The following is a 27,472-nucleotide window of genomic DNA, read 5'->3' as shown; positions in this document are numbered from 1 at the left end:
GAGAAAAGTTTGTGTTCTTCCCCCCCCCCCCTTCTCCTTTCAGGCACTCGAAGGAGGGAAAGTGAAAAGTCTGTGGAAAATGAAGTGTTTAGTAAAGATGAGGAATCAACATCTCCCAGTTCCAAAGGTCCTAAAGCAGAATCCCCACTTCCTCTGAAGGTGATGCCAGCCCCCCCGCCCAAGGAAAATGCTTGGGTTAAGCGCAGCACTACCTCTCCTGCTGCCCGCTCACTGAGCTCAGACTCTGACAAGCAGTCTCCCACAAGGTAAGAGCACGTGCTGGGCCTTATTCTTAGTTCACTAACCTAACCTACTCTGTGAGCTGTAGGTTTCTAGAAATATCCAGTGTTCAACTGAGACCTAGGCTCCTAACTATAGACTGTGTGGAACATCTAGAATTGCCCTGTAGAGTATAAAAGCTAGTTCACATATCAAACTACTGGATGAGAGAATCAGAACCATTTGTTTTACAGCCTATATGTCTGCATGTTTTTTGGTGGTTCTGATTGTTCATGTTTATTTGGTCTAGATGTCAGTCGGATGTTTCTATTTTCTCTTATGAAACTGGACTTGTCCATCTGAGACTGTTTTGCTGAAGATTCTGACAAAAGATGAGTTTAACTAATTCAGCACATTTGGTTATAATCATAAGACATACTCTAGCTTCTCATACAATGACGCCATACTACATACAAGGACACCATACTACATATATTGGACAGCAAGAGTACTCAGTGACAGCTGTCAGTGTGGTCATTCATTTAAGATGTTTCCTTTCCTTTTTTAGTATTTAGGGTCTCTTAAGACTGACAAAACAAAGGGGTGTCAGTTAGCGGCAGAAGAGCCAGGGAGAAAAAGGAGAAAATCTGCATATTTGGTCTCTCCTGGCAAGCGTGCGCGACCAGCTTGGTGTCTGGCTGCCATGTTTTTTTTGTTTATTTCTTTTGAGTGTTGCAGACTGTAACATGCTCAATTATTTTCATTTTGTGAGGTTCAGCAAAACAGGTGCACAAACGATCAGATACAGTTGCTTTGGCATATCTAATACAATGAATACGAACACCCAAGATGGTAAAGTTTTAATAGTCTTAATATACAAGTTTTCCAGTTTTCCAGTTTTCCGTTTACAGACGGAAAACAATCTGGTTGATGGTATGTGTGGCTGTAGATGCACATAGTCTGTGTACTTCTGCCATCTAGTGTTGGGTCCAGAAGGTTGCAATTTGTTTTTCTTCAAAAAGTCTTGAGTCACAAGGTATAGTGACTCCTCCTCTGGCTATGCACTTTGGCATCGACTCCATTGTTAGATTGTTTTATTCCACTGTCTCATCTGGTCGTGTTTTCACTGAGCAGCTGTTCGAGACAGTCTTTTAGGCCTCTTCCATTCGGGAAGCCTTCCCAGTTCATCTGTATTGTTCACTAAATGCATATTTCCCTTCTACATCCCAGAACCAAAGAAATTGTCGGATTGGCTCAATTTGTTAGAGGCCCCTCTGGGCCGCCATTTTTCTCGATTTCTATGTTCACAAGAATAAAATACTAATGAAACTAATCCATTTCTGTCCGAAGTGCCCTGCAAAGTTCCTGTGGACTGACCAGCATCCGGTTTGCAACCTCTGCCTGTTGCTGAAACACAGGAGGGTTGGAAATCCTGCCAGTATTTCCAATCGAAGAAGCCCCTGCAATATCGGAGAGCCATTGTTGAGAAATGCAGAAGCATGAAATCGAGGCAAAAATTGATACTTCCTGACTCCCAAGATATCATGTCTGACCCAGAAGTGCAGGAAGTTCAAGAGGCTTGGGCTACTGAGAAAAGAGGCTTTATCAGTAGAGGATTCGGGCTCTGAAGTCAACACAGACCTCGACATGCAACAGATTCCGCCGGCACAACCAACCATGAGTAAAAGTTCCCCCTGCTCTGACTAAAAAGTTCTCCAGCACAGAACTGAAGGCTATCAGGCCGCTGCTGCCTGTGTGCCGTGGCAGGCACCCAAAATCCCATTCAGATGCCCTGCTATTGAGCTCGGCTCTGAAAGCAAAACTAAGCTTTCCGCTTCGATACCAAGCAGAACAACATTAACCTTGGCACCGAAAGCTTCTGCATCCCTGTAAGGAAATGCCTCCTTGGCATGGTTACCCCCTGACTTTTTGCCTTTGCTGATGCTAAGTTTTGATTTGAAAGTGTGCTGAGGCCTGCTAACCAGGCCCCAGCACCAGTGTTCTTTCCCTAACCTGTACTTTTGTTTTCACAATTGGCACACCCTGGCATCCAGGTAAGTCCCTTGTAACTGGTACCCCTGGTACCAAGGGCCCTGATGCCAGGGAAGGTCTCTAAGGGATGCAGCATATCTTATGCCACCCTGGGGTCCCCTCACTCAGCACAGACACACTGCTTGCCAGCTTGTGTGTGCTGGTGAGGACAAAACGAGTAAGTCGACATGGCACTCCCCTCAGGGTGCCATGCCAACCTCACACTGCCTATGCAGTATAGATAAGTCACCCCTCTAGCAGGCCTTACAGCCCTAAGGCAGGGTGCACTATACCATAGGTGAGGGCACCAGTGCATGAGCACTGCCCCTACAGTGTCTAAGCATAACCTTAGACATTGTAAGTGCAGGGTAGCTGTAAGGAAATGCCTCCTTGGCATGGTTACCCCCTGACTTTTTGCCTTTGCTGATGCTATGTTTTGAATTGAGTGTGCTGAGGCCTGCTAACCAGGCCCCAGCACCAGTGTTCTTTCCCTAACCTGTACTTTTGTTTTCACAATTGGCACACCCAGGAGGCCCTCTCCCTTGCCCTGGTGGTGGCTACCCCGAGGAGCCCCCCCCTTGCCTGCCTGCACCGCTGAAGAGATCCCTTGGTCTCTCATTGAAAACCATTGAAAACCCGACGCGTGTTTGCACACTGCACCCGGCCGCCCCCGCGCTGCTGAGGGTGTAATTTGTGTGCTGACTTGTGTCCCCCCCCGGTGCCCTACAAAACCCCCCTGGTCTGCCCTCCGAAGACGCGGGTACTCACCTGCTGGCAGACTGGAACCGGGGCACCCCCTTCTCTCCATTGAAGCCTATGTGTAGGAAGTTGGCTCTGTATGTGCTATTTCAAAGTAAGGAATAGCATGCACAGAGTCCAAGGGTTCCCCTTAGAGGTAAAATAGTGGTAAAAATAGATAATACTAATGCTCTATTTTGTGGTAGTGTGGTCGAGCAGTAGGCTTATCCAAGGAGTAGTGTTAAGCATTTGTTGTACATACACATAGACAATAAATGAGGTACACACACTCAGAGACAAATCCAGCCAATAGGTTTTTGTATAGAAAAATATCTTTTCTTAGTTTATTTTAAGAACCACAGGTCCAAATTCTACATGTAATATCTCATTTGAAAGGTATTGCAGGTAAGTACTTTAGGAACTTTAAATCATAAAAATTGCATGTATACTTTTCAAGTTATTGACAAATAGCTGTTTTAAAAGTGGACACTTAGTGCAATTTTCACAGTTCCTAGGGGAGGTAAGTTTTGGTTAGTTTTACCAGGTAAGTAAGACACTTACAGGGTTCAGTTCTTGGTCCAAGGTAGCCCACCGTTGGGGGTTCAGAGCAACCCCAAAGTCACCACACCAGCAGCTCAGGGCCGGTCAGGTGCAGAGTTCAAAGTGGTGCCCAAAACACATAGGCTAGAATGGAGAGAAGGGGGTGCCCCGGTTCCGGTCTGCTTGCAGGTAAGTACCCGCGTCTTCGGAGGGCAGACCAGGGGGGTTTTGTAGGGCACCGGGGGGGACACAAGCCCACACAGAAATTTCACCCTCAGCAGCGCGGGGGCGGCCGGGTGCAGTGTAGAAACAAGCGTCGGGTTTGTAATGGAAGTCAATGGGAGATCTAGGGATCTCTTCAGCGCTGCAGGCAGGCAAGGGGGGGGTTCCTCGGGGAAACCTCCACTTGGTCAAGGGAGAGGGACTCCTGGGGGTCACTCCTCCAGTGAAAGTCCGGTCCTTCAGGTCCTGGGGGCTGCGGGTGCAGGGTCTCTCCCAGGTGTCGGGACTTAGGATTCAAAGAGTCGCGGTCAGGGGAAGCCTCGGGATTCCCTCTGCTGGCGGTGCTGTGGGGGCTCAGGGGGGACAGGTTTTTGTACTCACAGTCTTAGAGTAGTCCTGGGGTCCCTCCTGAGGTGTTGGATCGCCACCAGCCGAGTCGGGGTCGCCGGGTGCAGTGTTGCAAGTCTCACGCTTCTTGCGGGGAGCTTGCAGGGTTCTTTCAAGGCTGCTGGAAACAAAGTTGCAGCCTTTCTTGGAGCAGGTCCGCTGTCCTCGGGAGTTTCTTGTCTTTTCGAAGCAGGGGCAGTCCTCAGAGGATGTCGAGGTCGCTGGTCCCTTTGGAAGGCGTCGCTGGAGCAGGATCTTTGGAAGGCAGGAGACAGGCCGGTGAGTTTCTGGAGCCAAGGCAGTTGTCGTCTTCTGGTCTTCCTCTGCAGGGGTTTTCAGCTAGGCAGTCCTTCTTCTTGTAGTTGCAGGAATCTGATTTTCTAGGGTTCAGGGTAGCCCTTAAATACTAAATTTAAGGGCGTGTTTAGGTCTGGGGGGTTAGTAGCCAATGGCTACTAGCCCTGAGGGTGGGTACACCCTCTTTGTGCCTCTTCCCAAGGGGAGGGGGTCACAATCCTAACCCTATTGGGGGAATCCTCCATCTGCAAGATGGAGGATTTCTAAAAGTCAGTCACCTCAGCTCAGGACACCTTAGGGGCTGTCCTGACTGGCCAGTGACTCCTCCTTGTTGCTTTCTTTGTTCCCTCCAGCCTTGCCGCCAAAAGTGGGGGCCGTGGCCGGAGGGGGCGGGCAACTCCACTAAGCTGGAGTGCCCTGCTGGGCTGTGACAAAGGGGTGAGCCTTTGAGGCTCACCGCCAGGTGTTACAGCTCCTGCCTGGGGGAGGTGTTAGCATCTCCACCCAGTGCAGGCTTTGTTACTGGCCTCAGAGTGACAAAGGCACTCTCCCCATGGGGCCAGCAACATGTCTCTGGTGTGGCAGGCTGCTGGAACTAGTCAGCCTACACAGACAGTCGGTTAAGTTTCAGGGGGCACCTCTAAGGTGCCTTCTGGGGTGTATTTTGCAATAAAATGCACACTGGCATCAGTGTGCATTTATTGTGCTGAGAAGTTTGATACCAAACTTCCCAGTTTTCAGTGTAGCCATTATGGTGCTGTGGAGTTCGTGTTTGACAGACTCCCAGACCATATACTCTTATGGCTACCCTGCACTTACAATGTCTAAGGTTTTGTTTAGACACTGTAGGGGTACCATGCTCATGCACTGGTACCCTCACCTATGGTATAGTGCACCCTGCCTTAGGGCTGTAAGGCCTGCTAGAGGGGTGTCTTACCTATACTGCATAGGCAGTGAGAGGCTGGCATGGCACCCTGAGGGGAGTGCCCTGTCGACTTACTCGTTTTGTCCTCACTAGCACACACAAGCTGGCAAGCAGTGTGTCTGTGCTGAGTGAGAGGTCTCCAGGGTGGCATAAGACATGCTGCAGCCCTTAGAGACCTTCCTTGGCATCAGGGCCCTTGGTACTAGAAGTACCAGTTACAAGGGACTTATCTGGATGCCAGGGTCTGCCAATTGTGGATACAAAAGTACAGGTTTAGGGAAAGAACACTGGTGCTGGGGCCTGGTTAGCAGGCCTCAGCACACTTTCAATTGTAAACATAGCATCAGCAAAGGCAAAAAGTCAGGGGGCAACCATGCCAAGGAGGCATTTCCTTACACTATGTGTTTTGGGCACCTCTTTGACCTCTGCACCTGACCGGCCCTGAGCTGCTGGTGTGGTAACTTTGGGGTTGCTCTGAACCCCCAACAGTGGGCGACCTTGGACCCAAACCTGAGACTTGTAAGTGATTTACTTACCTGTTAAAACTAACAATAACTTACCTCCCCCAGGAACTGTGAAAATTGCACTGTGTCCACTTTTAAAACAGCTTATTGTGTTTTATGTGAAAAATATATATGCTACTGTAATTATTCAAAGTTCCAAAAGTACTTACCTGCAAATACCTTTCTAACGAGATATTACATGTAAAATTTGAACCTGTGGTTCTCAAAATAAAATAAGAAAATATATTGTTCGATGGCATCTGTCGCTGTAGATACGCATGTTTTGCAATAGCTCGCCATCTGGTGTTGGGCCGGAGTGTTACAAGTTGTTTTTCTTCGAAGAAGTCTTTCGAGTCACGGGACCGAGTGACTCCTCCTTTTGTCTCCATTGCGCATGGGCGTCGACTCCATCTTCGATTGTTTTTTTTCCGCCATCGGGTTCGGACGTGTTCCTGTCGCTCCGAGTTTCGGAACGGAAAGATAGCTAATTTCGGAAGATTTTCGTCGGTATTGTTGCGTTCGGGATCGGCGTAGTTAGATTCAACACCGCATCGAAGATCGAAGAGCTCCGGTGCCCTTCGGGGTAGTTTTTCGATCCCCCGTCGGGGCCTGGTCGGCCTGACCGCGTGCTGAAGAACGCCGATGGAACGGACCCCGTTCCGTTTCTGCCCCAAATGCCACAATAAATACCCCTATACAGACCAACACTTGGTCTGTAACCTGTGCCTGTCACCTGAGCACAGTGAAGACACCTGCGAGGCCTGTCGTGCGTTCCGGTCCCGAAAAACACTCCGAGACCGTCGAGCCAGAAGACTTCAGATGGCGTCCGCGCCGACAGCCCACCGAGAGTTCGAGGAACAAGAAGAGGAAGGTACCTTCTCGATCCAAGACTCAGACTCCGACTCCGAAGGATTCGACGATACACAAACCGTGAGTAAGACGTCGAAAACCACACAGAGGAAGATTTACAAGGCCCAGGGGACGCCACTGCCATCAGGCCATGGCTCCACCCATAAATTCGGTGACCGACCTTCGGCACCGAAAAAGGCCCAAACAGTGCCGAGATCGTCCGACTCCGGTCGAGACACCGGCACGCAGCCTTCTCGGGACCGAGAAAGTGCTGGAGACAAGCCTCAACACCGAGATGCCGGTGTGGACACTGCTCGACGCCGAGACAGCGGCACCGAAGAAGATCGACGCCGAGAGGTTTCGGCCCCGAAAAAGAAAAAAGTCACCTCGGAGCCGAAAAAACCCGCAGACAGGGTTTCGGTGCCGAAACAAACTGCAAGCGACCCAGCTTCAGGCTCTTACACAGAAGAGCACTCGCTAACCTCCCAAATGCAAAAGCATAGGTTTGAGGAAGAGCTACAATCAACTGATGTGGACCATACGCAAAAGCGTATTTTCATACAGCAGGGGACAGGAAAAATAAGCACCCTTCCCCCCATTAGAAGAAAGAGAAGGTTGGAGTTCCAAACTGAACAGACACCACAACCAAAAGTGGTGAAAAGAGTTACCCCACCACCCTCTCCTCCGCCCGTGATTAACGTCTCACCAGCACAAACTCCATCACACTCCCCAGCTCACACCACCATAAGCCAGGGTGACCAAGATCAAGACGCATGGGACCTATACGACGCCCCAGTGTCAGATAACAGTCCGGAGGCATACCCTACGAAGCCATCTCCACCAGAGGACAGCACCGCGTATTCTCAAGTGGTGGCTAGAGCAGCACAATTTCACAACGTAAGCCTCCACTCAGAACAGGTCGAGGATGATTTTTTATTCAACACACTCTCCTCCACCCACAGCTCATACCAAAGCCTGCCTATGCTCCCTGGTATGCTCCGGCACGCAAAAGAAAGCTTTAAGGAGCCGGTCAAAAGTAGGGCTATCACACCAAGGGTGGAAAAAAAGTATAAGGCGCCTCCTACAGACCCGGTTTTCATCACTACACAGCTGCCACCAGACTGTCGTTGTAGGAGCAGCTAGGAAAAGGGCCAACTCCCACACATCTGGAGATGCACCACCCCCAGATAAAGAAAGCCGCAAGTTCGATGCAGCTGGTAAGAGAGTCGCAGCACAAGCTGCAAACCAGTGGCGCATCGCGAACTCCCAGGCACTACTTGCGCGCTATGACAGAGCCCACTGGGACGAGATGCAACATCTCATTGAACATCTGCCCAAGGACTTACAAAATAGGGCAAAACAAGTGGTTGAGGAGGGACAGACCATTTCCAACAACCAGATCCGCTCCTCCATGGACGCTGCAGATACAGCTGCACGGACAATTAATACATCTGTAACTATCAGAAGGCATGCATGGCTCCGAACGTCTGGATTTAAACCAGAGATTCAACAAGCAGTTCTCAATATGCCTTTTAACGAAAAAGAACTGTTCGGTCCAGAAGTGGACACAGCGATTGAGAAACTCAAAAAAGATACGGACACTGCCAAAGCCATGGGCGCACTCTACTCCCCGCAGAGCAGAGGCAATTACAGCACATTCCGTAAAACACCCTTTCGAGGGGGGTTTCGGGGTCAGAGCACACAAGCCAGCACCTCACAAGCAACACCGTCCAGTTACCAGGGACAGTATAGAGGAGGTTTTCGGGGACAATATAGAGTAGGGCAATTCCCTAGGAATAGAGGAAGATTTCAGAGCCCCAAAACCCCTACTACTAAACAGTGACTCACATGTCACTCACCCCCTCCACACAACACCAGTGGGGGGAAGAATAAGTCATTATTACAAAGCAAAGGAGGAAATCACTACAGACACTTGGGTTCTAGCAATTATCCAACATGGTTATTGCATAGAATTTCTACAATTCCCTCCAAACATACCACCAAAAGCACAAAATTTGACAACACACCATTCCAATCTCCTGGAGATAGAAGTGCAGGCACTATTGCAAAAGAATGCAATCAAATTAGTGCCAAACACACAAATAAACACAGGAGTTTACTCACTGTACTTTCTGATACCAAAGAAGGACAAAACGCTGAGACCAATCCTAGACCTCAGAGTAGTGAACACTTTCATCAAATCAGACCACTTTCACATGGTCACACTACAAGAAGTATTGCCATTGCTAAAACTACACGACTACATGGCAACTTTAGACCTCAAGGATGCTTATTTCCATATACCAATACACCCATCGCACAGGAAATACCTAAGGTTTGTATTCAAGGGAATACATTACCAATTCAAGGTACTGCCTTTCGGATTAACAACCGCACCAAGAGTCTTTACCAAATGTCTAGCGGTAGTCGCTGCACACATAAGAAGGCAGCAAATACATGTGTTCCCATATCTAGACGACTGGCTAATCAAGGCCCATTCGTTAATAGAGTGCTCAAATCACACAAATCATATCATACAAACCCTCTTCAAACTAGGGTTCACCGTCAATTTCACAAAATCCAAAATTCTGCCGCGCAAGGTACAACAATACCTGGGAGCCATAATAGACACATCAAAAGGAGTAGCCACTCCAAGTCCCCAAAGAATTCAAAATTTCAACACCATCATACAACGCATGTATCCAACACAAAGGATACAAGCAAAGATGGTACTACAACTCCTAGGCATGATGTCTTCATGCATAGCCATTGTCCCAAACGCAAGACTGCACATGAGGCCCTTACAACAGTGCCTAGCATCACAATGGTCACAAGCACAGGGTCACCTTCTAGATCTGGTGTTAATAGACCGCCAAACTTACCTCTCGCTTCTGTGGTGGAACAACATAAATTTAAACAAAGGGCGGCCTTTCCAAGACCCAGTGCCACAATACGTAATAACAACAGATGCTTCCATGACAGGGTGGGGAGCACACCTCGATCAACACAGCATACAAGGACAATGGAACGTACATCAAACAAAACTGCATATAAATCACCTAGAACTTCTAGCAGTTTTTCAAGCACTAAAAGCTTTCCAACCAATAATAGTTCACAAATACATTCTCGTCAAAACAGACAACATGACAACAATGTATTATCTAAACAAGCAAGGGGGGACGCACTCCACGCAGTTAAGCCTGCTAGCACAAAAGATTTGGCGTTGGGCAATTCACAACCAAATTCGCCTAATAGCACAATTTATACCAGGGATCCAAAATCAACTCGCAGACAATCTCTCTCGAGATCACCAACAGGTCCACGAATGGGAAATTCACCCCCAAATTCTGAACACTTATTTCAAACTCTGGGGAACACCTCAGATAGACTTGTTTGCGACAAAGGAGAACGCAAAATGCCAAAACTTCGCATCCAGATACCCACACAAACAGTCCCAAGGCAATGCCCTATGGATGAACTGGTCAGGGATATTTGCTTACGTTTTTCCTCCTCTCCCTCTCCTTCCTTACCTGGTAAACAAACTCAGTCAAAACAAACTCAAACTCATATTAATAGCACCAACTTGGGCAAGGCAACCCTGGTACACAACGCTGCTAGACCTATCAGTAGTACCCTGCATCAAATTGCCCAACAGGCCAGATCTGTTGACACAGCACAACCAAAAGATCAGACACCCAGATCCAGCATCGCTGAATCTAGCAATCTGGCTCCTGAAATCCTAGAATTCGGGCACTTACAACTTACCCAAGAATGTATGGAAGTCATAAAACAAGCCAGAAGGCCATCCACCAGGCACTGCTATGCAAGTAAATGGAAGAGGTTTGTTTGCTACTGCCATATTAATCAAATACAACCATTACACACAACTCCAGAACATGTAGTGGGTTACTTGCTTCACTTACAAAAATCTAACCTGGCTTTCTCTTCCATTAAAATACACCTCGCAGCAATATCTGCATACCTGCAGACTACCTATTCAACTTCCCTATATAAGATACCAGTCATTAAAGCATTCATGGAGGGCCTTAGGAGAATTATACCACCAAGAACACCACCTGTTCCTTCATGGAACCTAAATGTTGTCCTAACTAGACTTATGGGTCCACCTTTTGAACCCATGCACTCCTGCGAAATACAGTTCCTAACCTGAAAGGTGGCATTTCTCATCGCCATTACTTCCCTAAGAAGAGTAAGCGAGATTCAGGCGTTTACAATACAGGAACCTTTTATACAACTACACAAGAATAAGGTCGTCCTAAGGACCAATCCTAAATTTTTGCCAAAGGTTATTTCACCGTTCCATCTAAATCAAACAGTGGAACTTCCAGTGTTCTTTCCACAGCCAGATACCGTAGCTGAAAGGGCACTACATACATTAGATGTCAAAAGAGCATTGATGTATTACATTGACAGAACAAAAAACATCAGAAAGACTAAACAACTATTTATTGCATTTCAAAAACCTCATGCAGGAAACCCAATATCAAAACAAGGTATAGCCAGATGGATAGTTAAATGCATCCAAATCTGCTACCTTAAAGCTAAACGACAGCTGCCCATTACACCAAGGGCACACTCCGCACAACAAGCCACAGTAGGTCAAGCTGTATTAAGAACATTATTTCAGACTACTTCCACTCCTACAGGCTGATCCACCGCTTTTGGGGAGATAACTGCTTACTAGTCTATGCAAAACATGCGTATCTACAGCGACAGATGCCATCGAACTGAAAATGTCACTTACCCAGTGTACATCTGTTCGTGGCATCAGTCGCAGTAGATTTGCATGTGCCCACCCGCCTCCCCGGGAGCCTGTAGCAGTTTGGAAGTTACCTTCAACTATTTATATATGTATCATCTCAACCTTAAATAGGTGCATACTTAGTCACTCCATTGCATGGGCACTATTACTACAATTCAACTCCTACCTCACCCTCTGCGGGGAAAAACAATCAAAGATGGAGTCGACGCCCATGCGCAATGGAGACAAAAGGAGGAGTCACTCGGTCCCGTGACTCGAAAGACTTCTTCGAAGAAACACAACTTGTAACACTCCGGCCCAACACCAGATGGCGAGCTATTGCAAAACATGCGAATCTACTGCGACTGATGCCACGAACAGATGTACACTGGGTAAGTGACATTTTCATTTCTATACAAAAACCTATTGGCCTGGAATTGTCTCTGAGTGTGTGTTCCTCATTTATTGCCTGTGTGTGTACAACAAATGCTTAACACTACTCCTTTGATAAGCCTACTGCTCGACCACACTACCACAAAATAGAGCATTAGTATTATCTCTTTTTGCCACTATCTTACCTCTAAGGGGAACCCTTGGACTCTGTGCATACTATTCCTTACTTTGAAATAGTGCATACAGAGCCAACTTCCTACACCTGCTAACCAGGCCCCAGCACCAGTGTTCTTTCCCTAACCTGTACTTTTGTTTTCACAATTGGCACACCCTGGCATCCAGGTAAGTCCCTTGTAACTGGTACCCCTGGTACCAAGGGCCCTGATGCCAGGGAAGGTCTCTAAGGGCTGCAGCATATCTTATGCCACCCTGGGGACCCCTCACTCAGCACAGACACACTGCTTGCCAGCTTGTGTGTGCTGGTGAGGACAAAACGAGTAAGTCGACATGGCACTCCCCTCCAGGTGCCATGCCAACCTCACACTGCCTATGCAGTATAGATAAGTCACCCCTCTAGCAGGCCTTACAGCCCTAAGGCAGGGTGCACTATACCATAGGTGAGGGCACCAGTGCATGAGCACTGTGCCCCTACAGTGTCTAAGCAAAACCTTAGACATTGTAAGTGCAGGGTAGCCATAAGAGTATATGGTCTGGGAGTCTGTCATGCACGAACTCCACAGCACCATAATGGCTACACTGAAAACTGGGAAGTTTGGTATCAAACTTCTCAGCACAATAAATGCACACTGATGCCAGTGTACATTTTATTGTAAAATACACCCCAGAGGGCACCTTAGAGGTGCCCCCTGAAACCTTAACCGACTATCTGTGTAGGCTGACTGGTTCCAGCAGCCTGCCACGACCGAGACATGTTGCTGGCACCATGGGGAGAGTGCTTTTGTCACTCTGAGGCCAGTAACAAAGCCTGCACTGGGTGGAGATGCTAACACCTCCCCCAGGCAGGAGCTGTAACACCTGGCGGTGAGCCTCAAAGGCTCACCCCTTTGTTCCAGCACCGCAGGACACTCCAGCTAGTGGAGTTGCCCACCCCCTCCGGCTACGGCCCCCACTTTTGGCGGCCAGGCCGGAGGAAATAATGAGAATAACAAGGAGTCGTCACTGGCCAGTTAGGACAGCCCCTAAGGTGTCCTGAGCTGAAGTGACTCTAACTTTTAGAAATCCTCCATCTTGCAGATGGAGGATTCCCCAATAGGATTAGGGATGTGACCCCCTCCCCTTGGGAGGAGGCACAAAGAGGGTGTACCCACCCTCAGGGCTAGTAGCCATTGGCTACTAACCCCCCAGACCTAAACACGCCCTTAAATTTAGTATTTAAGGGCTCCCCTGAACCTAAGAATTTAGATTCCTGAAACGTACAAGAAGAAGACTGCTGAGCTGAAAAACCCCTGCAGAGGAAGAACAGAAGACACCAACTGCTTTGGCCCCAGTCCTACCGGCCTGTCTCCTGCCTTCCAAAGAAACCTGCTCCAGCGACCTCTGGATCCTCAGAGGACTGCCCTGCTTCAAGAAAAACAAGGAACTCCCGAGGACAGCGGCCCTGCTCCAAAAGACTGCAACTTTGTTTCAAAGGAGCAGATTTAAAGACCCCTGCAACTCCCCGCAAGAAGCGTGAGACTTGCAACACCGCACCCGGCGACCACGACTCGACTGGTGGAGAACCAACACCTCAGGGAGGACCCTCCGGCGACTCCGAGACCGTGAGTAACCAAAGTTGTCCCCCCTGAGCCCCCGCAGCGACGCCTGCAGAGGAAATCCCGAGGCTCCTCCTGACCGCGACTGCCTGAACCTAAAGTCCCGACGGCTGGAAAAGACCCTGCACCCGCAGCCCCCAGCACCTGAAGGATCCGAACTCCAGTGCAGGAGTGACCCCCCAGGAGGCCCTCTCCCTTGCCCAGGTGGTGGCTACCCCGAGGAGCCCCCCCCTTGCCTGCCTGCATCACTGAAGAGGCCCCTTGGTCTCCCATTGCTTTCTATTGAAAATCCGACGTGTGTTTTCACACTGCACCCGGCCGCCCCTGTGCCGCTGAGGGTGTACTTTGTGTGGATTTGTGCCCCTCCCCCCCACCCCCGCCGCCGCCCTACAAAACCCCCCTGGTGTGCCCTCCAAAGACGCGGGTACTTACCTGCTGGCAGACTGGAACCAGGGCACCCCCTTCTCCATTGAAGCCTATGCGTTTTGGGCACCACTTTGACCTCTGCACCTGACCGGCCCTGAGCTGCTGGTGTGGTAACTTTGGGGTTGCTCTGAACCCCCAACGGTGGGCTACCTTGGACCCAAACTTGAACCCCGTAGGTGGTTTACTTACCTGCAAAAACTAACAAACTCTTACTCCCCCCAGGAACTGTTGAAAATTGCACCAAGTGTCTAGTTTTAAAATAGCTATATGTGATTTATGTGAAAAGTGTATATGCTATTTTGCTAATTCAAAGTTCCTAAAGTACCTACCTGCAATACCTTTCATTTGAAGTATTACATGTAAATCTTGAACCTGTGGTTCTTAAAATAAACTAAGAAAATATATTTTTCTATACAAAAACCTATTGGCCTGGAATTGTCTGTGTGTGTTCCTTATTGCTTGTGTATGTACAACAAATGCTTAACACTACTCCTTTGTTAAGCCTACTGCTCGACCACACTACCACAAAATAGAGCATTAGAATTATCTCTTTTTGCCACTATCTTACCTCTAAGGGGAACCCTTGGACTCTGCATACTATTCCTTACTTTGAAATAGTGCATACAGAGCCAACTTCCTACAATCCCACTCTGTCCCATATGTCCCGGCACCGAAAAAAATGACTGCTGCGGCACCAAAAGTAAAGGGCACCTCGGAGCCGAATGGACTGAAAATAACTACAGTCTTGGAGTTAACAACTTCCTTGAGCCCATCCATAAAATGAAGGAGCAGCTTAATGCCAGGCAGTATCTGCTTCTATTCAGCCATCTAAAGAACCACTTACTTTTGAAGAGGCCCTTGAGACACCTACGCCTCCAGCCAAGCAAAAAAGAATGGATAGAGACTGATATTCACCCACCTCTGCCTACATCCCCACCACCATCACTCCACCACCTTCTCCTTTACCACGTCTTCTCAAGATGAACCTGTTGACATCACAACACAGGGCTCACCTCACTCATTACATGGCATTCAAGACACCGGGCACAATAATATGCCTTTTCACACAGACACAGACCCTTGGTCGCAATATGATTTTGACCCAGATGTAGACACTGACCTGGATGTCTATCCAGCTAGACCATCCCCACCAGACAATAATACTTTCTGCCCGGAACTTATTGGTAGGGCAGCCACATACAGTCAGGTGCATGATGAGTCACGTGGAAGAAGTATTTCAGGATCCTAGTAGGTGTAGGAAGCTGGCCTGGTGAGTGGTGAGCACCTATGGGGTAATCACCTTATACCAGGTCCAGGTATCCCCTATTAGTGAGGTGTAGTCAGTGTCCAGGAAGCCAATGCTCTCTAGAGGGAGCTGTGGATGAGCAGACAAGACTTATCTAGGAGACCTGCAAAGCTTATGCAATACCTCTGTAGTAACAAAGCACTTACACACATGAAAGAACCTCACAGTGTTAAAAAAATAAAATAAAGGTCCTTTATCATGGAAACACAAATACTAAAGTACTGTAGAGGCAATACTCCACTAAGAGGTGAGTAAACACACTATTATATACAAATTAGAAGTCACTGATTAGCATAGAAAGCAATAGCAAACAGCAAAATAATAGAAAGTAGTGAAAGCCATGCGGTGGGGGGGAAACTAAACCGTATACTAAGTAAGTGGAACGCGAAAGGCAGTCCCCCACCCAAGGAAGTGGAATCTGTAGAGGGGAGATGGAGCAACTAGTAACCCCAAAAAGTAAGTACCAGGGTGCCCCCTCAGCGACCAGGAGTGAAGAGGGAAGTAAATGTTTTTCCCCCCCAAACCCACAGGTAAACTTTGGGAAAGGATTGTGCAAGACCCAAGCAAGACTGGAAGAAACCAAAGGCGAATCCTGACAGCAAAGGACCTGCAAAAGAAGGGGACAAAGTCCATTCTGAGTTGGAGTATCCGATTGGGGCAGGAGCCACTACCCACCCTTCTGGAGATGCAGGACCAGGTCGACGATGGAGACAAGTAGTCAGCTGTGCAGAACTCCAGCAGGAGAAAAGTCTCAGAAGTGATGCAAGCAATGTCCCACGAGGGAAGAAGAGTTGCAGCCAGTCAGTGGTGTTGAAAAACCGCCAACAAACCTTGGCAAAGGCAAAAGTTGCAGTTGAAGATTTGCAGAGCTGCCCGGGATGAGCAAGGTCCAGGGGGACTCAACCCAAGGAGGGGAGACCCAGGTGACCCTCAGCAGTGAGAAGAGCCTGAAGATGAGGATGTAGCTCCGACAGGCATCAGGCACAGAAGTCTCAGTGAGGCCCACTCATCACACGTGGAGAGGAGCCCCTACGTTGCTGGAGCAGCAGGCAGGAGACTGCTTTGCAGGGTAGAGCACTGGAGGCCAGGGCTACACGGAGCCTGAAGATCCCTTGGAGGAGGAACAAACAAGCCTTGGTGACTGCAAGAGTCGTGGTGCACAGGGCTACTGTCCTGCACGGAGAGGCAAGGGCTCAGTCTTCTAAATTGGACAGCTGGAAGGGGACCACAGGGACCACTCCAGACCACCACCTGTGTTGCAGGATTCACACAGTTTTGCAGGAGAGAAGATCCACGCAGCTGGATGTTGTTGCAGTTGGTGCCTGCTGTTTGCAGGGGAGTGACTCCTTCACTCCAAGGGAGATTCCTTCTTGTGTAGCCTGAAGGCTTGTCTCCCTGAGAGGATGCACAGCCAGGGAAATGTTGCAGTTGTTGGAAGGCGCTGGTGAAAGAATGTTGCAGAGCAGAGTCTTCACTGGAGTTGAAAATTGTCGGTTCCTGGAGGGTCCAGTTGCAGTCCCAGTGGTCAGAAGATGAAGTAAATTATGCATTGGAGTCCTGCTGGAATCTTACACATTGAATCTGAATACCCACTGTGGAGGAAGACCCAAAATAGCCCAGGAAGGGGGATTGGTCACCTAGCAGGGTGACACCGATCAGGAGGGGGCTGTGATGTCACCTGCCTGACCTGGCCACTCAGATGCTCCAGGGGCCCTCTGCCCATCTTGGATTCAAGATGGCAGAATCAAGTGGCCAGCTGGAGGAGCTCTGGGCACCACCTTTGGAATGGCGATGGACAGGGGAGTGGTCCCTCTCCTTTCCTTTGTCCAGTTTAGCGCCAGAGCATGGACTAGGGCAGAAACCTGTCTGAGGGATGGCAGCAGCTGTAAAACCTGGACGACTGGTAGGAGCAATACTAGGGTGCATGGAATCATGCCACTAATTCTGGCATTAGTATTGGGGTATGATTCTGACATGTTTGACACCAAATGTGCCCACGTTTGGAATTACCATTATGTAGCTGGACTACCAAGTGACCTTTGTCCAGTACACGAATAAAATGGCTTCCCTGCACTTAAGAATTCTAGTGCATTGGAACTGGAGTTCATAGGGGCACCTCTGCTCATGCAGGGGTGCCCTCACACACAGGAACCTGCAATCCCCCTAGGAGTAACTCAGTGACCTGGTGTAGTGATCTATGTTGAATGGGTGCACGCACCTTTTCACACAGGCTGCAATGGCAGGCCTGCAGACGCATTTTGCATGGGCTCTCATGGGTGGCATAGTACATACTGAAGCCCCTGGTGTCCCAATGCCCTGGGTACCTAAGTACCTTGTACTTGTGACTTATAAGGAGACACCAGTATGCCAATTGTGGAGTGCACAAATGTCCAAGATAACCAAATCTGGAGAGAGAGAGCACAATCACTGGGGGTCCTGGTTAGCAGGATTCCAGTGAACAGTCTAAGCATACTGATAGCCAAAAAGTGGGGGGTAACCATGCCAAAAAGAGGGTACTTTCCCACAATTGTTAGTGAAGGTCAATTCATTTCTAACAATTCTATTAGCCGTGCAGCGGACACAGCAGCAAGAGTTATAAACATTAGTGTCCTCTTGTGCAGACATGCGTGGTTATGCTATGTTTAAACGGAAGGTACTGCAAATAATCTCTAACATACCATTCGACAAAGAGCACCCTTTTGACCCTCAAGTTGATCAGGCGCTTGAAAAGTTGAAGAAACATAATGAAGTGGCCAAGTCCATGGGAGCACTACAAACCTCTGCCTCTCACGTTGCTTTTCGTAGGTCACAATATAAAACCACCTCCAAAACCTCTACACCAGAGACTTCATTATCCTACCCCAAAGGCCAACCCTATTGATTCTTATAGAGGAAACTGTAGAGGACAGGGAGAACAACCTCCCCTAGAAGCTCTTCTGCTACCAAGCAGTGACTCACTTCACCTTCCCTCTGATTACCAGACACCTGTAGAAGGACACCTCAGTCTCTGTAGAAAATTGCCCCTTTTTGCATTATCCCCCTCATTTTGCCTGATATTGATGCTGACTCGACAGTGTGCTGGGATCCTGCTAACCAGGCCCCAGCACCAGTGTTCTTTCCGTAAAACTGTAAAAAACAATTCCACACAGATAAGACCCTTGTACAAGCTACCAGTGGTACCAAGGGCCCTGTGATCAGGGAGGGTCCTAAGGGCTGCAGCATGTATTGTTCCCCCCGAAGGGGGGGATCCCTCACCAATCACATGCATACTGCCATTGCAGCTTGTGTGTGCTGGTGGGTAGGAAAAGGTAGTCGACACCTCTTAGGTTTCCATGCCCACCAACCACTGCCTGTGGCATAGTTAAGTCACCCTTCTAGCAGGCCTTATAGGCCTAAGACAGGGTGCACTATACCAGAGATAAGGGCATAGCTGCATGAGCTAAATGGCCCTACAGTTTCTAAGTCCATACCTAGACATTGTAAGTTGAGTATGGTCATATTAAGTACAAGGACTGTGAGTTTATCATCACAAACTCCACATCTCCATGATGGCTCCCCTGAAGGTTGGGAAGTTTGGTATCAAACTATTCAGTACAATAAATCCACACTGATGCCAGTGTTGTATTTATTGTAAAATGCACCCAGAGGGCATCGTAGATGCTCCATGTACTTTAAACAACCCTTTAGTGCAAGGCTGACCAGTCTGTGCCAGCCTGCCACTAAATGACGAGATTCTGACCCCATGGAGTGAGAGCTTTTGTGCTTTCTGGAGTCCGAAACAAAGCCTGCTCTGGGTGGAGGTGCTTATCTCCCCACTGCTGGAACTGTAACATTGGGCGGTGAGCCTCAAAGGCTCAGGCCTCCTGTTACAGTGCCCCAGGGCACTCTAGCTAGTGGAGATGCTTGCCCCCTTGAGCAAAGCCCCACTTTTGGCAGCAAGTCTGGCAGGAAAATTGGGAAAAACAGGGAGAGTGACAACTCCAGCTAGGACTACCCCTAAGATGTTCAGAGCTGAAGTGACCCCCTCCCTGTAGAATCCTCCATCTTGGGTTGGAGGACAGGGACCAATAGGATTAGGAGTGTGCCCCCTCCCGAAAGGGAGTGGGCACAGAAAGGGTGTTGTCACCCTCAAGGACATTGGCTACTGCCCTCTGGCCTGTGTAATGCCACTAATCCAGTATTGCCAGCTTCCTACAATTGGCAAAATATCACAGCAGACCAGTGGGTGTTTGTAAGGAAATGCCTCCTTGGCATGGTTGCCCCCTGACTTTTTGCCTTTGCTGATGCTATGTTTACAATTGAAAGTGTGCTGAGGCCTGCTAACCAGGCCCCAGCACCAGTGTTCTTTCCCTAAACCTGTACTTTTGTATCCACAATTGGCAGACCCTGGCATCCAGATAAGTCCCTTGTAACTGGTACTTCTAGTACCAAGGGCCCTGATGCCAAGGAAGGTCTCTAAGGGCTGCAGCATGTCTTATGCCACCCTGGAGACCTCTCACTCAGCATAGACACACTGCTTGCCAGCTTGTGTGTGCTAGTGAGGACAAAACGAGTAAGTCGACATGGCACTCCCCTCAGGGTGCCATGCCAGCCTCTCACTGCCTATGCAGTATAGGTAAGACACCCCTCTAGCAGGCCTTACAGCCCTAAGGCAGGGTGCACTATACCATAGGTGAGGGTACCAGTGCATGAGCATGGTACCCCTACAGTGTCTAAACAAAACCTTAGACATTGTAAGTGCAGGGTAGCCATAAGAGTATATGGTCTGGGAGTCTGTCAAACACGAACTCCACAGCACCATAATGGCTACACTGAAAACTGGGAAGTTTGGTATCAAACTTCTCAGCACAATAAATGCACACTGATGCCAGTGTACATTTTATTGTAAAATACACCACAGAGGGCACCTTAGAGGTGCCCCCTGAAACCTAACCGACTGTCTGTGTAGGCTGACTAGTTCCAGCAGCCTGCCACACCAGAGACATGTTGCTGGCCCCATGGGGAGAGTGCCTTTGTCACTCTGAGGCCAGTAACAAAGCCTGCACTGGGTGGAGATGCTAACACCTCCCCCAGGCAGGAGCTGTGACACCTGGCGGTGAGCCTCAAAGGCTCACCCCTTTGTCACAGCCCAGCAGGGCACTCCAGCTTAGTGGAGTTGCCCGCCCCCTCCGGCCACGGCCCCCACTTTTGGCGGCAAGGCTGGAGGGAACAAAGAAAGCAACAAGGAGGAGTCACTGGCCAGTCAGGACAGCCCCTAAGGTGTCCTGAGCTGAGGTGACTCTGACTTTTAGAAATCCTCCATCTTGCAGATGGAGGATTCCCCCAATAGGGTTAGGATTGTGACCCCCTCCCCTTGGGAGGAGGCACAAAGAGGGTGTACCCACCCTCAGGGCTAGTAGCCATTGGCTACTAACCCCCCAGACCTAAACACGCCCTTAAATTTAGTATTTAAGGGCTACCCTGAACCCTAGAAAATTAGATTCCTGCAACTACAAGAAGGACTGCCTAGCTGAAAAACCCCTGCAGAGGAAGACCAGAAGACGACAACTGCCTTGGCTCCAGAAACTCACCGGCCTGTCTCCTGCCTTCCAAAGATCCTGCTCCAGCGACGCCTTCCAAAGGGACCAGCGACCTCGACATCCTCTGAGGACTGCCCCTGCTTCGAAAAGACAAGAAACTCCCGAGGACAGCGGACCTCCTCCAAGAAAAGCTGCAACTTTGTTTCCAGCAGCTTTAAAGAACCCTGCAAGCTCCCCGCAAGAAGCGTGAGACTTGCAACACTGCACCCGGCGACCCCGACTCGGCTGGTGGCGATCCAACACCTCAGGAGGGACCCCAGGACTACTCTAAGACTGTGAGTACAAAAACCTGTCCCCCCTGAGCCCCCACAGCGCCGCCTGCAGAGGGAATCCCGAGGCTTCCCCTGACCGCGACTCTTTGAATCCTAAGTCCCGACACCTGGGAGAGACCCTGCACCCGCAGCCCCCAGGACCTGAAGGACCGGACTTTCACTGGAGGAGTGACCCCCAGGAGTCCCTCTCCCTTGCCCAAGTGGAGGTTTCCCCGAGGAACCCCCCCCCCCTTGCCTGCCTGCAGCGCTGAAGAGATCCCTAGATCTCCCATTGACTTCCATTACAAACCCGACGCTTGGTTCTACACTGCACCCGGCAGCCCCCGCGCTGCTGAGGGTGAAATTTCTGTGTGGGCTTGTGTCCCCCCCGGTGCCCTACAAAACCCCTCTGGTCTGCCCTCCGAAGACGCGGGTACTTACCTGCAAGCAGACCGGAACCGGGGCACCCCCTTCTCTTCATTCTAGCCTATGTGTTTTGGGCACCACTTTGAACTCTGCACCTGACCGGCCCTGAGCTGCTGGTGTGGTGACTTTGGGGTTGCTCTGAACCCCCAACGGTGGGCTACCTTGGACCAAGAACTAAGCCCTGTAAGTGTCTTACTTACCTGGTTAACCTAACAAATACTTACCTCCCCTAGGAACTGTGAAAATTGCACTAAGTGTCCACTTTTAAAACAGCTATTTGTGAATAACTTGAAAAGTATACATGCAATTTTGATGATTTGAAGTTCCTAAAGTACTTACCTGCAATACCTTTCGAATGAGATATTACATGTAGAATTTGAACCTGTGGTTCTTAAAATAAACTAAGAAAAGATATTTTTCTATACAAAACCTATTGGCTGGATTTGTCTCTGAGTGTGTGTACCTCATTTATTGCCTATGTGTATGTACAACAAATGCTTAACACTACTCCTTGGATAAGCCTACTGCTCGACCACACTACCACACTACCACAAAATAGAGCATTAGTATTATCTCTTTTTACCACTATTTTACCTCTAAGGGGAACCCTTGGACTCTGTGCATGCTATTCCTTACTTTGAAATAGCACATACAGAGCCAACTTCCTACAGTGTTGGATATTGTCCAACATGGTTACTGTCTAGAGCTCAATTCCACACCTTCAAACATTCCCCCTCGCACCCATAGACTTTCACAGAAACATGCCACTCTCCTCAAACAGGAAGTGGCGGCTTTAACAGCCAAGGAGCCATAGAGCCAGTCCTGCTGTGACATCAGATAACAGGAGTATATTCACTATACTTTCTCATGCCCAAAACGGATGGCTCCTTTAGACCTTGCCTAGATCTCAGACCATTAAATCATTACTTAGTAGAACATTTTCAAATGATTGCGCTTCAAGATGTAATCCCATGGCTTCAAAATGGTGAGAGTTTGTATTTCTAGTGCTAGATTTAAAGGACGCCTCCTTTCACATTCCTCTACACCCAGCACATCGCAAATAGCTCAGATTTGTGATAGCAGGACCAAACTACCAATTCAAAGTGATTCCCTTCGGGGTCACAACGTGCCTCGCAGTTTTTGCAGCGTGCTTCCGCAGGCGGAAAATTCATGTCCTTCCATACCTAGATGACTGGCCCAACGCCAATACTCTTAACCAATGTTTGCTCCACAGTCAAGTCACAATTGACTTGATTCATCAACTAGGCTTCACAATCAATTTCCAAAAGTCACACCTAAGTCCACTTCAGATAGAACCTTATCTAGGGGCCATTCTCAACTCGGTTAGGAATAGCATTCCTAAATGCAGCAATAATACAAAGGTTCACGTGGCTGTGGATACACATACTCTGCTTGCTCCTACCATCTAGTGTTGGGCTCAGTCCGTCGCAAGTTTTTCTTCAAAAAAGCATTTTCGAGTCGCAGGATAGTGACTTCTAGTCAGTGATAATGCGCATGGGTATAGACCCCTTAGTTTGTTTTCTCTCTGCCATCGGGTTCGGACGTCTCTTTGCTCCATTCTCCCTTCGCTCTGGTTTCAAAACCTCTCTTCCTTCTTTCCTAAAATCGTCGGTATTGTTTTCAGCTGTTTTTTTAATTTTTATATATAACTATCGTGCTCGTCTCACTGACCCAGTTAGTCTGGAAACCGACCGAAAGTCCTTTTGGGGTGTGTAAGGAAATGCCTCCTTGGCATGGTTACCCCCTGACTTTTTGCCTTTGCTGATGCTATGTTTTGATTTGAAAGTGTGAGGCCTGCTAACCAGGCCCCAGCACCAGTGTTCTTTCCCTAACCTGTACTTTTGTTTTACACAATTGGCACACCCTGGCATCCAGGTAAGTCCCTTGTAACTGGTACCTAGGGCCCTGATGCCAGGGAAGGTCTCTAAGGGCTGCAGCATAGCTTATGCCACCCTGGGGACCCCTCACTCAGCACAGACACACTGCTTGCCAGCTTGTGTGTGCTGGTGAGAACAAAACGAGTAAGTCGACATGGCACTCCCCTCAGGGTGCCATGCCAACCTCACACTGCCTATGCAGTATAGATATGTCGCCCCTCTAGCAGGCCTTACAGCCCTAAGGCAGGGTGCACTATACCATAGGTGAGGGTACCAGTGCATGAGCACTGTGCCCCTACAGTGTCTAAGCCAAACCTTAGACATTGTAAGTGCAGGGTAGCCATAAGAGTATATGGTCTAGGAGTCTGTCAAACACGAACTCCACTGCACCATAATGGCTACACTGAAAACTGGGAAGTTTGGTATCAAACTTCTCAACACAATAAATGCACACTGATACCAGTGTACAGTTTATTGTAAAATACACCCCAGAGGGCACCTTAGAGGTGCCCCCTGAAACCTTAACCAACTACCTGTGTAGGCTGACTGGTTCTAGCAGCCTGCCACACTCGAGACATGTTGCTGGCCCCATGGGGAGAGTGCCTTTGTCACTCTGTGGCTAGTAGCAAAGCCTGCCCTGGGTGGAGATGCTAACACCTCCCCCAGGCAGGAGCTGTAACACCTGGCGGTGAGCCTCAAAGGCTCACCCTCTTTGTTCCAGCACCGCAGGGCACTCCAGCTAGTGGAGTTGCCCGCCCCCTCCGGCCACGGCCCCACTTTTGGCGGCAAGGCCGGAGGAAATAATGAGAATAACAAGGAGGAGTCACTGGCCAGTCAGGACAGCCCCTAAGGCTCTTATCTTGCAGATGGAGGATTCCCCCAATAGGGATAGGATTGTGACCCCCTCCCCTTGGGAGGAGGCACAAAGAGGGTGTACCCACCCTCAGGGCTAGTAGCCATTGGCTACTAACCCCCAGACCTAAACACACCCTTAAATTTAGTATTTAAGGGCTTCCCTGAACCTAAAGATTTAGATTCCTGCAACTTACAAGAAGAAGAGGACTGCTGAGCTGAAAACCCCTGCAGAAGAAGAAAGAAGACACCAACTGCTTTGGCCCCAGTCCTACCGGCCTGTCTCCTGCCTTCCAAAGAAACCTGCTCCAGCGACGCTTTCCCCAGGACCAGCGACCTCTGAATCCTCAGAGGACTGCCCTGCTTCAAGAAAGACTAGAAACTCCAGAGGACAGCGGCCCTGTTCCAAAAAGACTGCAACTTTGTTACAGAGGAGCAGATTTAAAGACCCCTGCAATCCCCGCAAGAAGCGTGAGACTTGCAACACTGCACCCGGCGACCCCGACTCGACTGGTGGAGAAACAACACCTCAGGGAGGACCCTCCGGCGACTCCGAGACCGTGAGTAACCAAAGTTGTCCCCCCTGAGCCCCCACAGCGACGCCTGCAGAGGGAATCCCGAGGCTCCCCCTGACGGCGACTGCCTGACTCTAACATCCCGACGGCTGGAAAAGACCCTGCACCCGCAGCCCCCAGAACCTGAAGGATCGGAACTCCAGTGCAGGAGTGACCCCCAGGAGGCCCTCTCCCTTGCCCAGGTGGTGGCTACCCCGATGAGCCCCCCCCCCTTGCCTGCCTGCACTGCTGAAGAGACCCCTTGAAACCTACAGAGAACCCGACGCTTGTTTGCACACTGCACCCGGCCGCCCCCGTGCTGCTGAGGGTGTACTTTTTGTGTGGACTTGTGTCCCCCCCGGTGCCCTACAAAACCCCCCTGGTCTGCCCTCCGAAGACGCGGGTACTTACCTGCTGGAAGACTGGAACCGGGGCACCCCCTTCTCCATTGAAGCCTATGTGTTTTGGGCACCTCTTTGACCTCTGCACCTGACCGGCCCTGAGCTGCTGGTGTGGTAACTTTGGGGTTGCTCTGAACCCCCAATAGTGGGCTACCTTGGACCCAAATCTGAGCCCTGTAGGTGGTTTACTTACCTGCAAGAACTAACAATACTTTACCTCCCCCAGGAACTGTGAAAATTGCACTGTGTCCACTTTTAAAACAGTTATTTGTGTTTTATGTGAAAAGTATATATGCTACTGTAATTATTCAAAGTTCCTAAAGTACTTACCTGCAATACCTTTCAAATGAGATTGCATGTAGAATTTGAACCTGTGGTTCTTAAAATAAACTAAGAAAATATATTTTTCTATAACAAAACCTATTGGCTGGATTTGTCTCTGAGTGTGTGTTCCTCATTTATTGCCTGTGTGTATGTACAACAACAAATGCTTAACACTACTCCTTTGATAAGCCTACTGCTCGACCACACTACCACAAAATAGAGCATTAGTATTATCTCTTTTTGCCACTATCTTACCTCTAAGGGGAACCCTTGGACTCTGTGCATACTATTCCTTACTTTGAAATAGTGCATACAGAGCCAACTTCCTACAGGGTGTCTTCGCCCATTCGATCCTACCTCACTTCATGGCACCGATCAGTATGTCGCACTGATGGAACACACGCTTTTCGATTCAGTCCTCGGTGCCACTCCAAATTCTCGCATACCAGCCAACATCAAGAAGCCACCTGCGACGCCTGCAGATCCTTCCAGTCAAAAAAGACACTTCCAGACTGGAGGGCTTGCCAGCTGCAGATGAGCATGAGACCCTGGAAGACACTCCTGATACCTTTTGGGAGGAGTACGCCCAGGGGGAGCCTGAACAGGAGGAGACTTTTTTTCCATCCAGGACTCCGACATCCAGTCGGATATTGAAAGCTATTAGGTGACATCAGCGCAACCTGCGAGTACAGTGGCTCCTCTTGCCCCCGTCAAGACTGCCAAAAGGCCTGTTACCGAGGTTACCGACTGCCACCAGGCCATGGCTGGCTCCGAAAATCAGGCTTGGATGCCACACCCTTTGACTCGGCCTTGAAACCTGCCAAGACAGTCTTTGGCATTGACCTCCTCCTCTTCGATTTGAGACCTCATGGCCATTTTGATCTGAACTTCTGCACCAACAGCTTTGGCTCCAACACTCACCTTTGCATTGGCACAGACAAAAAAGCACCGACCCAAAGCTTTGGCCTCGAAATCCAGGGACTCCACCTCTTCTGAGCCGAAAGACTCTGGGTAATCATTGGCCCCCACCTTCTCCTGTGGAACCCATTTTGGAGACCATGGATACTCGTCAGCCCCGACACCACATCCAGGGGCTAGTGCATCATTGCTTCTCCCTCTGTTACTTTTTAACACACTCACAATTGAGGAGGCCCTGGACGCATCTTCCTCCTTCCACCCCCCCCCCCCCCCCCCCCCCCCTTTCATCTTCTGTCTCCACCCCTCCCCCGTCATTCACCTGCTGCTCTTACTGTAGGAGATTTCACACCACAGGTTTGCCCACTATTCACAGGGGGAGAGGGGGAATTTAGGTGGGACGCACAGCACCCATATCCTTGGGGTACGTATGACCCTTATCCCATGTTATCCACAGACCCAGATCTATACCCCGCACGACCCTCACTGCCAGAGGATGCTACATCCTACCAGCAGGTGACAGCCTGAGTAGCCGCTTTTCACAATGTTGAGCTTCATAGGGATCCCACTGAGCATGACTCTTTATTTTGATGCCCCCTGAAAACATACCCGACTTCGTGTGGGTTGACCAGTTCCTGCCAGCCTGCCACTTTGGGGCCGTGGCCGGAAGGGGCAGGCATCTCCACTAGCTGGAATGCCCTGTGGCGCTGTAACAAAGGGGGTGAGCCTTTGAGGCTCACCGCCAGGTGTTAGTTCCTGCAGGGGGAGGTGAGAAGCACCTCCACCCAGTACAGGCTTTGTTACTAGCCACAGAGTGACGAAGGCACTCTCCCCATGTGGCCAGCAACATGTCTGGTGTGTGGCAGGCTGGCAAAACTAGTCAGCCCACACTGGAAGTCGGG

At 49.5% G+C, this 27,472-nt stretch overlaps 1 protein-coding gene across 6 annotated transcripts in view; it reads left to right on the top strand.

Moving 5' to 3' along the window:
- EIF4B (eukaryotic translation initiation factor 4B) overlaps window positions 1-27,472 on the top strand; it is a 520,800-nt gene that overhangs the window by 343,096 nt on the left and 150,232 nt on the right. For 4 of the 6 annotated variants that reach the window (XM_069230641.1, XM_069230644.1, XM_069230640.1 and 1 more), the window contains exon 11: window positions 44-266. The exons of the other annotated variants lie outside the window; for them this stretch is intronic. In XM_069230641.1, the coding sequence (XP_069086742.1) occupies window positions 44-266 (223 nt within the window). The remainder of the gene's footprint in view (window positions 1-43; window positions 267-27,472) is intronic. 6 annotated transcript variants of the gene reach the window in all.

This window comes from Pleurodeles waltl, chromosome 4_2 (assembly GCF_031143425.1).
Source record: "Pleurodeles waltl isolate 20211129_DDA chromosome 4_2, aPleWal1.hap1.20221129, whole genome shotgun sequence".
Classification (NCBI taxonomy): domain Eukaryota; kingdom Metazoa; phylum Chordata; class Amphibia; order Caudata; family Salamandridae; genus Pleurodeles; species Pleurodeles waltl.
This window is presented reverse-complemented; position numbering and strand designations above follow the sequence as displayed.